Raw genomic sequence first — 15901 nt, 5'->3', positions numbered from 1 at the left:
AGTGGAGAACAGCTTCCGGAGATGTAGCCCTGATGAGCCAGTCGTCGAGTTATGGGTACATGTGGAGGCCTTGCGCTCTGAGGAGGGCCGCCACCACATTCATGAGCCTAGTAAAGCCCATGGGGGGCGAGTTGAGGCCGAAAGGACGGACCTTGTATTGAAAATGGTAGCCTATGATCCTGAACCGTAGGAAAGAACGGTGAGGCTGCCAAATCGGGACGTGTTGGTACGTGTCCTTCAGATCCAGTGAGCACATCCAGTCTCCCCTGTCCAATGTCTCAGCTATAAAAGCTGGCGTAACCATATTGAATTTTTGCAGGGGTAAGGAGAGGTTGAGGGTGGAAAAGGTCCAGCACAGCTCTCAGGTCCGCCTGGTTCTTCTTCTGAATGGAAAAAATCCTGGAGTAACAATCAAAGCCCTGCTGGGAGGCTGGGACTTCCTCCACTGCCTGGCTCTCTACGAGCGACTGGATCTCCGCCAAAAGAGTTGCTGTCCCAAGCTGTGGGAGTGGAGGGTAGAGGGAGTAGAGGCTGGGATAGGGAGGTGGTACCCCGTGGATCCTACGGAGAGGATCCAGGGGTCTGCGAAATTTTGGCGCCAGAAATGTGCATGGAGAGCAAGCCTGCCCCCCCACCGGAGACACGTGGACCCGAAGGGGCGTGTCATGCCTTCTTGCCCTCAGAGGCTGTCGATGAGGAGGGGGACTGGAAAAAGCCCTTACTCCCTCCCCTTTTTGTTCCTTGCGCCGGTTCTGAGACAGCGAGCGGTCCGGCTGCCTGTATCTGCGTTCCTGGAAGGCACGGAACCCTCCGTATTTACGGCCTCTTTCTGAGCGCTGCTGAGATTGAGTGTAGGATTTGGGTGTGGTCCTTGTAAGGATAGACAAAGACTTAGCTGTTTGTGAGCTGTTTTTCTTTTTGTCCAGCTCTTCGTCCGTAGAGGAGTGGAAGAGATCCAACCCCCTCGAAAGGTAGATTTAGTATGCGTTCCTGGACATCCGGGTTGAATTTTGTTGCCCGGAGCCAGGCTGTCCTTCTCATGTCAGTGGCAATACAGATGGCACGGCCTGAGGTATCAATATGGGCCACTGTGGATTCCATGAGCGACCAGCTTGGCCTCAGCTAGCCCCGCCTTAAAGCGTGATTGTCTCTGGGTGGGGAATTCCAAGAGGAAGTTATGTTATGTTATTTTGCATTTGTATAGCGCCTTATGTATCATTGGTATGATCTCAAAGCGCTGGTACCACAGTTCAAGTCAGTTGAGAGAGAGTCGTAAAGTGCATGGGCGCACCAGGTATGTGTGCAGCTGGTGTGGTTGTTGCATAATAGCTGCTTCTTAGCGGTAGGTGTGGTGCTGTGGAGATCAGTTGAATGTGTTCAGTCTGGAGGGTGGACATCCAGACTGAGTTCTGGCTGCGTTAGGCCTGAGGAGATGCCTAAGCTAGCCGGTATGGGCTAGCTAGCTGTGTTTTATTAGGATGATGGGTAGTTTGATGAGTCATGTTAGCATGAGAACAGCTTTACCAATTGTGTCATAGTACTGCTGTGTTCTAGTTGAATGGTGGTGTATAGGAGAGAGTAAGCGTAGTAGTGTGATATTGTGGTAATCAGTAAAGTGTATGCGACCAGGCACACTCAATGATGTTGGGAATAGCTTCTAAATTCAACTTTAACACAGTGACGCTAATGGGGCACACTCAATGATGTTGGGAATACCGTCTAGATTCAACATTAGCACAGTGATGCTATTATGGCGTACTTTCTAGAATCAACATTAACACAGTGACGCTATTAGGCACGCTTTCTAAGTTCAGCTTTAACACAGCGACGCTATTCGGGCACACTTTCTAAGTTCAATTTGAACACAGTGCTGCTATTACGGCACACTCAGTGATGTTGGCAATACCCTCTAAATTCAACATTAACACAGTGACACTATTAGGGCATACTTTCTAGATCCAACTTTAACACAGTGACGCTATTAGGGCACATGCTATTTATCTCGATTCCGTCTAAATGTGGTGCATGCTGTTTTCACAATTCCGTCTGAGTGTGGCACAAGCTAACATTCATAATTCCGTCACGTGCTATCATCCACAATTCCAACCAAGAGTGGGACATGCTATCATTCAGAATGCACCTACGTGAGGGATATGCTACCAGTCATAATTCTATCTAGGAGAGGCATATGCTATCATTCGCAGTTCCACCTAGGTTTTGCACATGCTATTTTTCACAATTCCATCCAAGTGTGATGCATGCTATCATTCACAATTCAAGCTAAGAGTGGGACATGCTAACATTGTTACACCCGTCTCAATGTGAGTAATGCAAGTATGTTAGAATGTTATGCACAACAACATTTACAGTCCAGCCTTGAATTAGGTTGGTGCTCGGATCTGTCTAGGTGTGCATGGTGTAATTCTTTGGCAGTTTACGTTATGGGAAGGTAAGGTAGAGTGGCAGGGGCTTTCTGGAGTAGAGTAATTGCTCTACACCCCACCCATGCCACACTTACAGTTTTGTTGGTGTCTGTCCGCTACTGGCTTCCCCTGCTGAGACTTGCAGACACTTTGTGGAGCCGCTACTGTAGGAGCCGCCCTTTGCCTTGGGCCCTGCTGCCTTAGGTGGGCGGTTTTGACGCTTAGGCTTGCCAATGGGAACGGAGTTAGTAATGAATTGTGTGATTGTGGGCCCCTTTTTCATTGGTGCCTGGACAGATTCAACGCCCCAGTTCGACCCTGCCTACTGCTGAGTTATAATGTGGCCTGGAAGACCACGTGACGTGACCACAGACGTAGGCATCTCTCAATATCCTGCACCCATGTGCGGACAGGAGAACAGTTGTTTAGGGATGCGGGGACAGCAGTTTGATCTGTAGTACCTCGGGTGCAGGGGACGTCGCAATCACATCCAAGCCGCTACCAAATGGGTAGACTTTTGGAGAAAGAAAGAGCGAACAATCACTGAGGCATGACAGTGCCAACAAGTCAATTTGTATCTGTTTTAAAAAGGCAAGACTATGACATTTGAATAGAAAGGGGCTGGAGCCCCGCCCCTGCAGGCCCCGCCCCCATGCCGTTAGAATGTGAGAATAGAAAACTTGGTTAATAACAATCTACAGCTAACATGTTAGAGCAGGCTAGGAAGTCAAAAGGACTGGTTAGTGATTAGGAACAGTGGTTAAAATCGTTAACTATTATGGCAAAGGATGTGGCTCTGGCATACTTCAAAGAGAACATGCTCACCGCTTGATAGGGAGTATCGCAGCACTGTGCGTGGCACATGTACAAGTTTGCCGCACGATACGGATCACCCTGGATTCCAAATGGCATGCGCTGATGTCCACGTGAATATGAACACCTCTGACCTTAAACAGCACTTGGGGCCAATAACTCGAGGCGAGCTACATGTATCCGCAAATGTAAACACTGGCGAGACGCAGCGGCTTCTGGCCGGCCGGCCTTCTTGGTCGCAACACAGCGCGGCACGCCTTTCCGTGCTGATTGCCGCAGGTTTTGAACACAGATCGCCCCACCTCGGGGTCTCTGCTTCTCTCACCTAGCAGCCAGAGCCACTCTTTGCCAGAAAGGACTCAAATAACCTCAAGGACACTTGGTTGATTCAATGAGAAACGCCTTCCAAAGCCCTCACTTTACATGGTGTACTTGAGGCGACTGCAGTCTGCGCCTCTAAAGAGCTGGGGGAGGGTTGGGGTCACACTCTTACAGTAGCAACAGGCCCCCCCTGTCAGTTTCAAGAGCTGCAGTGAGTGCTTAAGCCAGGACGTTCGTGGTCTGGGAGTGACAGAATTGATCAAGAGACTCATCTCTGGGCATATCCCAATCTAAACAATGTGGGGGTACTTTGCTCACTAAACTAGCACCTTTTGCCATATACAGCCATCACATACAATCAAAACCATTTGAGGAGACTACAAACAGCCCATAGGTTCAAATACAAGCAAGCTAACTTAACAACACTCCTTGCAAGGATTTAAGTTGTCCGCCTCCCCCTCCCTGGTCACTTCCTGGTCTCTGCAGCCTTATCCCCCTCCTCCCTCCCGCCCCCTCCACCGATTGGCCAGTGGCTCCCAGGGGCCACTTCCAGGCTCAAGGCCTGCATCGATGCAGGCCCGGCATTAGTCCTCCTTGGTGTTGCAGATAAGGTTAGTGCCCTCAGCCTCCTCCTCCATTTACCAGCCCTGCAATTATTTTTGCACTCTGCGTGTGGCCAGTTCTCTGCCTCCCCGCTTCCTGGTCTCTGCGGCCTTATCCACTCCTCCCTACCACCCCGTCCACTGATTGGCCCGTTCCAGCCACTTAACACATCTTCCCGGGGAAGCCCTCTCTGCCCATGCAGCCCAAGCGGCTAAAGGCCCCAAGGAAGAGGGCATTTCCAACAGAGGCAGCTCCAGATAGTGTCTGCAGGTGAAGCCAGTGGCCAGCCATCAACCAGCAGCGACCACCATGGTAGGTGTGGCCCAGGCGGGGAGTACAGCAATCTCTGTACTCTAGAAGCCCTGCCACTCTACTTACCCTCAAAACATATCAGACCAGGATGTTAACATAGATGGGACTGTGAATGTCAGCCAGTGCCTCACTTCCAGTTATGCCTTCTGAAAACTAGCATGCGTCACACCTGGATAGAATTGTGGACTTGTCCTGCGTCACAACTCTGGGGAACTATTAGTTTAGCCTTTGCACCACATCTAGCGCCACATTGGGATGGAACTGTGATTAAGATTTTACTGTCCATGTTAACCTGCATCACTCTCTTAGGGAATTCACAATACTAGAAATCTCCACTACCAATGTACTCTCAAATATACGGCATCTACCATTATATTGTGAAACCTAGGCCTCAATGGTATAGGACTCAACTCTAGGCCCGTTTGCTCTGCTGTACTGGACAAAGATTGCCCCAACCGAACAATTTAGAAGCTTGCGGTGCATATTTCTCACACCACCAGTGTGGACACAGGCTGCAGGCACGGGCAAGCAGCCATGCGCGAGAGAATGCCGCTATGGCTATGCTCATCTGGTCTAGCATCACTTAGCCGTCCAGACTGAAACACCTGACGTACCTCAACATCTCTGACACTAGCATATAGCGACTACCACTCGAAAGGAACTCAGTATAGCTGGCCTCACAGACTCTCTCAACAATAGCAATCCTTCAATAGCACCCACCTACGTGCCTGACCTCTTTGGGCTGCTTAGTTGAGCCTTGCCAGTCACCCAAGTCGTAGACCGGCAACATGCACACATGCATCTCCTAAGATAAACTCCCTAGAATTTTCCACCACATGGACAACGGTCACCGAAAGTGTTCCAACCAAGAACAAAAAGCACACTGAGGCCACACAAGTGGGGAAAGAGCGCTATATAAATCACCAAATACAATACAGGATTATTAGGCCCCAAAATAAAAATGAGCAGGCATCAAAAGCAGTTCTAGTTTATTGTGAACCAACCAGTGAGCTACCTCGGGAACGTAGAGCTTGTACAGAACCAAAATGCAAGTCCAACTTCCGAGGTAGGCACATTAACTTTGTTCATGCAAACAAATTAGTCGTCTACAACAAGTGCAATAATACTACTTCATGCACATTGCCAAGGTTGGGAAAGCCCAGGAACAATTCCCACTCTAGACTCACTGATTGAAGTGCCAATGGCTTGCTTCTTCACCTCAAGATCTTACTCAATCACTGCCTTGCAGCTTTCCCACTTGCATGAACATTCAAAATCACCAAGTTAGAAGTGCTTGTAAATCTAAATGCTGATCTGCAAAGTGAAAAGTAGAATACCTTACTGCACAGAGTAATGGTAGTATGCCCTCATCCTCACAACCACCACTTCAAATCTTGAAAATTTTACAAAGTAAACTAGTGCACAACATTTTTATGCATGGACAAAATCGAGCCCTATTGGCTTGGTCAATGCATCATATCAATCCGTCAATTATGCAGGTTTACAAACGTGTAGATTCAGTATCCCAACACCACACCCCCAGTAGGACTAGTTGTGAACAATAATGATGCAAAATCAATGCCAGGAACATCACATTACAAGGTGATACATTCTCATCACCAACAGGTTAATATGAAAAAGTAGGATTATTTAATACAGCAAGTATTTTTAACTATGCAGTGCTTTGGTAGATTGCCTCATCAAATTGCCTCCTTTATTTTGGGCAACTTGGCAACGGTTGGTCTCAAATTCTGAACCTGCACATTCAATCATGTACCAAAAGAAAGGCTCGAGTTCGCACAGCTTTCATTCATGGCTCTAAATAAAAACCGTAGGGACTACTGTAAAAGTCCATAATCCACTCTCCTCCATACTTGTGGGTATTTATTATGGAGAATTTTTATTTATGTGCTAAAATCTTCAAACCTTGGAGACAACCAGCTCTTTTGCTTGAGTTTTTAATTTTAACTCCTGAGCGAGTGGGACCTTTTTCTGTTTTTCCCTGATTTGGAATTCATGTTTTTGGAGTGTGACAAATTCCATAGGCATCTGCCTTTTGTATGGCGAAACAGCACCTTCAGTGCAGTCTCACTAAGAAATCCTTTGAGTTTCTCTTAAGGTTTAAATACCTTTTTCTTGGGTAAACTACAGTTCCCAAGAATGGTAAGATGAAATTGATCTTCCCTTTTATCTTTGTAGGTCCAGCACACACCATTTTATGTAGAGCGCTGGAGGGTTACTTAGTAGCCCCTTATCCTACATTTTTCATGTTACATTTGTTACCCTGCCTACTTTAAATGGCTGGTGGCAGTGGTTTAATTTTTCTACCATTGTGCCTTTCTACCGCAGGCAGATGCCCCCTCAGCTGCAGTACAGCATCCGTGGGTGTCCATTTTGTCAAAATGCCTCCCTGCCCCCCTCACTATTTTCTGTTTGGGGGTTCTTTCTTGGCTTTTACTCTGTGCGTGGAGACAGATTTGAGCCCTTTGTGTCTCTTGCCTTTGACCCCATGTGTCGGGAAGGGCAGGAAATGAGGGAGGATCCCGAAACTCCCCTGTCCTGTGTCTCTGGGTGTGCCTGCACAAAACCAGTTCCGATTGGCCTGCTGTGTGATTGACAGCCTAGGCTGTGCATGCATGGGAATATCTTGCTTAAAAAAGGCGAGGGTTTTGGGACTAGGGGCAGATTAGACAACTGGAAGAAACATCTGAAGAAACCGTCAAGTGAAGCCCGCTGCAACCTCCTGGACCTTCAATGGCCTGGTGAAGCCCTGCTGCGGTGCCGACCTTTCACCTCGACAGAAGCTCAGATGGATCAACTTCTCCCCTTGGGTTAGTGGGACCAACTAACCCAGAGACAACTCCACTGGCACAAACCCAGACTTGCTGTGCCTCTCCGTTGCTGCAGAAGCCCAATGCCAGGGGTCGAGTGTCCATATGATGGGTTATAACGCACTTAATACCCAAAGGTTTCTAAGTGCGGACCTGGGGATCGAACCTGTGTTGCTGGTCGTCTTGCTTCCAAGGCGAGCACCTTGCCCCTGAACCATCCTCCCGCCCTATAGTAGAGTGCAACGTCTGCCGTGAAACAAATCTGCCCAAAAGCTACAGGGGCCTCCCCAGGACACTCCAGAAGCAGGAATTTCAGATCCAGAGCCCCCTCACCAGAATCCAGGACTGAAAGCAAGGAAAGTGCAACCAGAGATTTGTTCTGCATCAGTGCTCTTTGTGAAGCGCTGAAGCCACGAAGTGCAGCTGAAACGAAAAGAGCCCATGGTTGCCGATGACCTTCCCAGAGTACTGCCGCAGGAGCCCTCCAGACGTCCTGCCGCTGGTCAACTACGACTGAGGCTCAAGAACCATGGTCTGCATAGAAGTGTGGTACAGCTAACGGGTACTGTTTGGGGTACTTCCCTTCTTGCCTTAAGTCATGCTGCCTCACTTGAGATCCTGCTTAACAGAGTATTTCAACTCCCCTTTGCACAGGCCTCAGCTGGTTTGTCTTCAGTGATTTCCTTTTGAACAATCTGACTTTGTGAAAGACTTTGATCCAAGAAGTGCATCAGAAGTATTTTAGTCTGAATAACTTGGCTGTCTTGGCTCCCTAAAGGCACTCCTCTAAATCCATTGACTCATTGCTTGTCCCTCATAGGTGCTAGCTTGTTGTAAACAGTTACTGCTGGGAAAGGCTTACCTAGACTTATTCAGTTGTCCTCACCTTTAAGAAACTGTTGTAACCTTTTCCCAAACCCTTCCTGCAACCCAGAGTCTACAAAGTATATTGGTGCGATATATAAATGCAAATACCATCCTTGTAATTGAAGTCACTTCGGGTGTAGGAGAAGTGTATTGTGCATATCCAAAAAATATTCACCAGCTTTATTGATTCTGTAAAGCATTTGCAAAAGCTTACTTGAATTGCTCCAACGAATTGCCTTTTCAAAGCATGCATATTTAAAACTGATATTAAATAATTATAACCAAGTTTTACTTGGCTACTTGTATTAACAGATTTCATCTGTACAGCTCACATTTACCCCTCTTGAGATAGGCATGGCTGCTCAGTCACGCAGATAAGTCTTGTGTAGTCTCACACAGTGTGAATGCATCAATTCTTACCCAACAGTATTCAGTTATCGAAACCGGAGATTTTTGTAGCACCATACAAACTAAGCAAAAATATTTTTTATTTTTGTGTTGCGGGCCCCAGCGCATGCTTGGCTACAAGGTCGGCATCATCAAGACCCGCCTCTGGGCCTCACCCTTCAATCCGTCAACCAACCTAGGTCGGGATGTTACTAAAGACAATCATTTTTAGGGGGAGGAAGGGCGTATGGAGGAAAGGAGACTACGAATAGGAGTACAGCAGTCACTACAGGGAGTAACTTTTCCTTACTCCCACCCCCCTTTGTTCCATACTTGTGGGAGATTCCAAAGCACTCGTCACCCACCAGTGGAAGATTTTATTTGTATCCCTCACTCAAGAGGTTCTTCCAACCTGCCTGCCCAAGCTGAGAATCTGCTCTTGAGCTCATCTCCAGGCAATAGAGCTTGCAAAAGGTGGACGGGGTGCCCACGTTGCTACTTTTGCGATCACATCCCAAGGGACATGCCCCTGAGAGGCTACTGATGCTTTTGCCTTGACTAGGTGAGCGTCAAGTTCCTTGGGTGTGGCTTTTTCTGTAGGTAATAACATTACAGAATCACTGCTACAATCCATCTGGCAATGGTTGCTTTAGATGACGAGGACCCCTTATTCACTCCACAAAAAGGGACGAAGAGCAGAGGAGGTCTCTGTAATTCCCTGCACCTTTCCAGATAAAACATAAGCCGTACTCAGATGATGGGTTTGGAAAAAAAAAATACCTGAAGCCAAACTACCACATTAATGTGAAATGTAGACACAATCTTAGGCAGAAACGGGAGGGGGGGTTGTCATCTCACCACCATGTTGCTAAAGAATGTAGTACATTTTCCTGGCTGATGTTATAGCTACCAAAAAGACTGCCTTCCAGGACACCAGCCCCAGCCTGACACCATTGGCTCGATCGGTTTGTGGCACAATCCCGTTAGGACTACATTAAAATCCTACTTGGGATGAGGAGGCGACTGCAGGAAATAGGAGACACAGACCCTCAAAGTGTCGTTTCACCAAGTTCTCGATGGAACAGCATTGATCATCTGAGACAAGATAGGCACCCAGCGCTGATGAACAAGTTCTGCATATTTTGGGTTTATTGTCTGACTCAGCCAGAGGGGTCATAAATCATACAGCAATGCAGAAAGAGGATTCTTCTCCTTTCCGAGAGACCAGTAGCAAAACCTAAGCGGTTTCCTTTTATACTGTGCTCGGTAGAATCCTTTCACGCTGCTTGTAGGATCTGCATGTTTTCATCAGACAAGCCGAGACGGCCTTGGGACCTGACCTCGGGTACCATAAATTCAGAGATTGTGGGGAGGGATGAAGAATCCTCCATAGACGAGTTGTGGCGAAGCAGAAGGGTAACTGCGTCCGATTGGCAAGTTTTACTAGAACCAGAACCTCGCTGGCCACCAAGGAGTCACTATTATGAGGACTATCCCCGAATATGGAGTAGAAATGCCTTGAAGGCTAAAAAGACGGCTTGCAGCTTAATATCATTGACGCGTTGGAAACAGTCCTAACCAGCCACAGGTCAAAATACTGTGGCAATAAGCCCTGAGACGGTGTGCCAATACCGCCCCAGGTAATGCCCCCGGGGCCATAGTTACAGGCCCAAGCGTAGCAGAACAGAAAAAATAAATAAATACGTGAATTAAAATGGCCACCGGGAAAGGGAAAACGTTGTCTGTTTTCCCCTTCCATGGCGGCCATCGGGAGCGGACGTGCTGGGAACAGAAGTGTTCCCAGCGTGTTTGCTCCCGAGAAAAGAAAAAGAAAAAAGAAGGAAAGTTGAGTTAGGAGGGCAGGGAGGGGATATTGCAGGGTAGGGGGGGTGGAGGGGGGGGAAACCTACTCGAGTCCCCGGTAGGGGACGAAGGCAGCCTCCAGCCATGGGGAGGCTCGGAGCGGGTATTGCCCCGTTTCGAGCTTCCCCATTGGCTAAGGGGCTGCCACGCCCCCCGCCGGGAACAAATGCAGGCATGTACGTGCGTCCACGGGATTACACCGTGGTATGGCTCGGAAACAAGCCAATCACGTTAAGTGTATCCCGTGGACGCACATCCGCTGGGTACTAATGCAGATTGTTGACTGTTGCTCCCCAACCCAGGAGAAACCAATCAGTTTTAATGACAGCCTGGGAGTAGTGTCGTGGAACGGTACTCCTTGCAAGAGATTCTGGGGATAAACCCCACCATAACAAATCAAGCCAATTCTTGAGGAATTGGCCATGTTGCTATTGGGGATGCAAGCCCTGCGACCAGGAACCGTCCAGCTCTTGCTGGGTGCTCTGCATCTTTACCCTGGCTAGAGGGACTGCATGGACACAGGATGCCATTAACCCTAGCAGTCTCTGGGACCACCAAGTGTAGTGCTGTTGGCCGAAAGAAGATGAATGTCTGTTGAATGTCTAAAATTCTCTAGGTTTTCACAAAGACCTTGGCCTGCAGGGTGCCCCCAAACAAAGCCTTTGAATATCAGGTGGGTCCGGTGGAACTTCCTCGAATTACGCGAGAACCGCAAATCATAAAGCAGGTTGAGTAGATAAGTTAGAGTAGGCCAACATTCTCCAGGGAGCAACCTCTTACCAATCAGTCATGCAGGTAAGGGTAAACATGTATACCCTGGAGACAGAAGTGCAATGCGCTCATCAATTGCATCAACACCCTGGGTGCTGAATTGAGAGGCAAACCGAAGACTCGAAACTAGAAATGGTACTCCCCACCGAAGACCTAAAAATGTGCGATGTGGGGTCCAAATGGGAATAAGCAAATAAGCACCCTTTAGATCAACTGAGCAAATACAATCCTGTTGGAAGGGCTGCACAGATCGGAGTGATCATTTTGAATTTATGGACGGGGAAGGAAATGATTGGCGTTTGCAAGGTACAGAATGGTGTACAGGCCTGCCTGGTTGACTTGGCACCGTTAAGACTGGAACAGGACCCCTGTACAATTTCCAGAGTCAGAACTGGCTCTATAGCCCCCAACTCGAGAAGCTTGGCGATTTTTACCATGAGGGAGAACCAACCTGGTTCAAAGGGGGGGGCGGGAAGGGGAGCAGGAAGGAGTCTGTACCCCCCGCTGGTCATCAATGGCACCGATGAATCTGAAGAAATGGTCCTCCGGGCCTCTAGTGAAGTGACATTTCCACCCCACCCCCCATCCCATCCCACCCCCCCCACTGGAGTTCTGTGGAACCAAGCAATAGCATGATTTGGCCACCTTGTCAGTAGAAGCTGCAGACAATGTGGTTGAAGATGCCTGGTGTGAGAAAAACCCTCTAGTAGAAGTCTTCTGCTGTTTTTCCGCAATTTCCCGCCATAACCTTTGTTTGGCGGCTGCCAGCATGGCATCAGCGTTGGCCTTAGATGTAAAGAGGCGTTGGAATAGAGTTTCTTGCCATACGCCTCCAAGATCTTCTCCTCCTTACCTAGCAGCGCCGCCGAGGAAGAGGCTGAGGACGACTGGGGCTTGGAGTATAGCGATGCCGCAGCGATCACCGAGGAGTGTGGCTGAGGATGGACCGAGAGCAAGAGTGTATCCCCTCCATCTGCCTGTCCAGGCATTGATTGACCGGCTGGGCCGAGTGTGGCTTGAGCCAGCCCTTATTGGCCAGGGAGACTACATCGGTCTGCATAAGAATCATCGATTTGGCAGAGGGGCGTCGTGTGAGGACTTTAGCCAGAACCCCCTCTGCCGGCTGCTTGACCTCGGGTTGGGTAGGCCCAGGTACTCCGCCAGCCCAGTAAGGTGTTGGTTGAAGGCCCTGGCTGAGGATGCCATGTCCGGATCCTCCTCCTCGTCCGTATCCTGTGGATCTGGAGGATGAGGAGTAGTAGATGGCGCCGGAGGCTGGGGTACAGGGACCGCAGCCGGAGGTTGAAGAGTTGGCTGCGGAGCCGGCTACACCAGGGCCCCAATGGAGGAGTCTGTGGTGCCGCTAGGATGGCGGGAATGACTTCCCCGATGGTGTCTATGAGGATAACCCCCATCTGGAGTGACTTCATGAGGTCGAGGAACCTCTCAAAGAAAACCTCCTACAAGACTGAAGCGGTGGCAGGGGGTGCTGACAGGGTAGCGGGGGGCTGCTGAGCCCGCTGCATGCCCTGTCCATACGGACGCAAAGGAAAGCTGCCCTGTACGCAAGAGGGGTAGGCTGTAGGCCATGTACCTGGTTGAAGCCAGTCCCACCTTGACACTCGTTCTTTGCCGCATTCCTGGAATGGCGTCAGACGGGTGCCTCTTTCTGGCGCTGTGGCCATTTTGTCAGGCTGCCTGCCACGTGTTGCTCGGCCTGCTGGGCCCGGCCTCATCCAGGACTCTTGTGCGTGGATCACGAGGCCTACCCTGCTCCTCTAGCCTAGGCCCGGTAAGTTTGACACCCTCGACCCGGGGGTCGGGAGAGCTGCATTTAGGCGCCCCCTCAGAACTATTTCCAGTAATAGGGCGTAGCCCCCTCAGCCATGGTGCCGGTACAAGACTGGAGCCCCTCGGGTGAAGACCCGGTAAAAGAACCTTCCAATCCCTCAACACCGTCACCGGGAGGATCTGAGGATCCCTCGGCCCGGAGGCCTGTAGCTGCAGCAGCCTCGGTGCGAGTGTTGGTAGAAGGACCCGACAGGACCCTCCCGCGCGGGAGAGTGCCTGGGAAGGAGTCTCCCTTACGGGGTGTGATGGAGAATATCGGCCCTACCTTGGGTCTGGTTTGATGTTTCACAAAGGTCTTGAGATCCTCTTGAGGCGGCTTCTGGAAGAGCTCCCTCCACCTGGCTAGTGGGTTCTTCAGCGCTTTCGAGGACAGCGAGTCACACGCTGACCAAGATTGCCAACTGTGTTCTGGGACAAGGCAACGTAGGCAGAGGGCGTGGGGGGTCTGATGTTTGAAAGAGCCTGTTGCAGGATGGACACCGGCTGAACCCTGTAGAAGTCGACATGCCCCGGGGAGGGGCGTGGCGCCCGAGGACCGAGTAGCTGAATGATAAAAAGAGAAAAAAGAAGACAAATAGAAGTAGTATCCGTGCATGGAATTACATGGCCGAAGTCAAACCCAGGAGCGCTGGTGAATTCGGGCCGTTCCCGTCGGCGCGGAAAAGGGGACTGAGGTGTGGCACCGGACGGCAGAGTCAGGGCAGCGCATGCTCCCTGGGCCGCACCCCTGCACGCCTCTAAATTTAATGGGGAAAAGGTTTTTTTTCTGGTAAAAAGGTTCTGTCTCCCGTCCCTTGGAAGGGACACCCATACAGTATGGAGGAAAGGGGATGGGACGTAAGAGTAATATATACAACTTGGTTATTCTTTTTTTTTACACGTATGATTTAGGAATTTGTGATTACATTCTTTGATTTATCATTTAAATTTTCTTCAAGTTTATGAAATTTGCATTGTTTACAAAGTTAATATTGAGAGTTACTTCAAAAAACTATTTTCTGTTAACAGATAACAATTTTCTATAATATAACACTTTAATTGAGAGTGTATTTTAAGTTGTTCCTGAAATCATGGTTGATTAAAGCAGAATATTAGGAGACTAGTATGCTGGTAACTGGCATGGTACAAATGCATTTCACATCACTCAAAAAAATGTATAAATTATGTTTGCTGTAGAAGCCTTATATGGATGCAGCCGAGAGCACTATAGAGAGCAGCTGTCAAACTGACAATGGTGGAACTTTCTCATAAATTAAAATACAAGTTGTATTATTTTTTCCAGTCACATATGGGGCCAAAACCGATACATACATACAGCTAACATGTTTTCAAACGTTGTGTCTCCACGAACCTTACCACTTCAACACAGATCCCAATTTCACAATTTAAGAACTAGCAATTAGCAGTTCATGTTGTAGTCAAACCTGAGTTTTGTATATTGTGTATCCTTCCTTTTCATGCTGTAGTGCAGAACGAAACTCTGCTTTACTCGCATAGACCCGAGCAACAAGATGATGGCTGAAAAGAAACAAAGCTATATTTTAACTCTTCAAACTTAAAAGCTTCTAGGACACTCCATTGATTTTTGAAAGCCATGCTGGGGAAGGAAGACGCATGTAATCCTAGTTCTTTGTCATATCATGACATTCAGAAACACTGACCATATCTGCCTATGTGGGGGATCTCAGAAAACCTGGCAGAAGGAAACTGATTGTTTAAAAGAACAGTTTCAAAAGCCTACCTACCATCATACCCTTTTGAAAACATTCTCACGCACATTTGCAATGTGGAAATAAGGAACGCAATGAGACAACAGATATATAAAAAAAACCTCAGTCACTTTCAAACAGCCAAGTTGCTCACGTATCTCACCAAATGGCACAGTCTTAGCTAAAGCCATCATATTTTTTTGCATATTCCAATGATCTTTCCTCATATTATTCAACAACTTTCTACTTTGGTGTTTCTAGGGGGAGGTTGGATTGCTTAAACATTTTTATAAAGACATCATTGAAGGAGAATGAGGATTACAAATAAGGAATGTTTCTTTCAGCATCACAGGCTCTACGTTATAAGTCACAAGAAAAGATCCATGAAAAATCAGATCAAAAGGAAAAGAGAAAGAAGAAAATCTGAAATAAATCTTAAAATAAAATTACCCCAGTTGTGCATCTGCTCTAGAGTCTGAACTAAAAGTGGAGTGATCAGCAAAATTATGGACAGACTTCCTCAAGCCACTTCGCATATATTTTAACTTGATGGTTTTGGGGAAAGTAGATGTAACCATGGCCTTTCTTTTAGAATGTGCTCTAGGCAGGCTGCAAGAAACGTTTTGAATTGGGAATGTTTTACTCCCATTTTTGGAATATGATAGAATTTTCATATGTAAAATTTAACAAAAATTCCCAATTGGGGTAACTTTCTTGGCAAGTACCAATATATTTGAACTCGAAAGCAGATTTTTTCATAATCGTTTTACAACTTGTAATTCATGCAAACTAAAAGTTATATTCTTGCCGTAATATTCCTCTTCCAATCCTTCCTGGTTGCATTGATACGAAAAAAATCAATGGAGCTGTGTGTGTCGAAGCAGGGAGCGTGCGCCTATGCGTCCATTGTTTCAGTTCTATCATTTTTTTTATGTGAGCATATGCTTGTTTTTAGGGCCTAAAAGAGGCTGGCACTAAACTTATCTGTAGGGCTTGCACTGGACTTTCCAAGGAGATGCTGGTTAGCTTTCTTGTAGCATAGTGTGATCAAGCTCTACTGTCCTGGTCAGGTAGCAACAAAGATTCCATTTTAAATCTAATGTACAGTACTTAAGAATAACATTTGAATGTATTGCTTTTATTAACTGCT

General features: G+C 47.9%; 1 protein-coding gene across 1 annotated transcript in view; it reads right to left on the bottom strand.

Annotated features, from left to right (window-relative positions):
• LOC138488230 (clustered mitochondria protein homolog) overlaps positions 1-15901 on the bottom strand; it is a 255153-nt gene that overhangs the window by 166876 nt on the left and 72376 nt on the right. Inside the window, exon 2 of the mRNA XM_069615065.1 lies at positions 14467-14560. Coding sequence (XP_069471166.1) covers positions 14467-14560 — 94 coding nt within the window. The remainder of the gene's footprint in view (positions 1-14466; positions 14561-15901) is intronic.

This window comes from Ambystoma mexicanum, chromosome 9 (genome assembly GCF_040938575.1).
Source record: "Ambystoma mexicanum isolate Mex_15411 chromosome 9, UKY_AmexF1_1, whole genome shotgun sequence".
NCBI lineage: Eukaryota > Metazoa > Chordata > Amphibia > Caudata > Ambystomatidae > Ambystoma > Ambystoma mexicanum.
The sequence above is the reverse complement of the archived record's forward strand: the minus strand, read 5'-3'. Positions and strand labels throughout refer to the sequence as shown.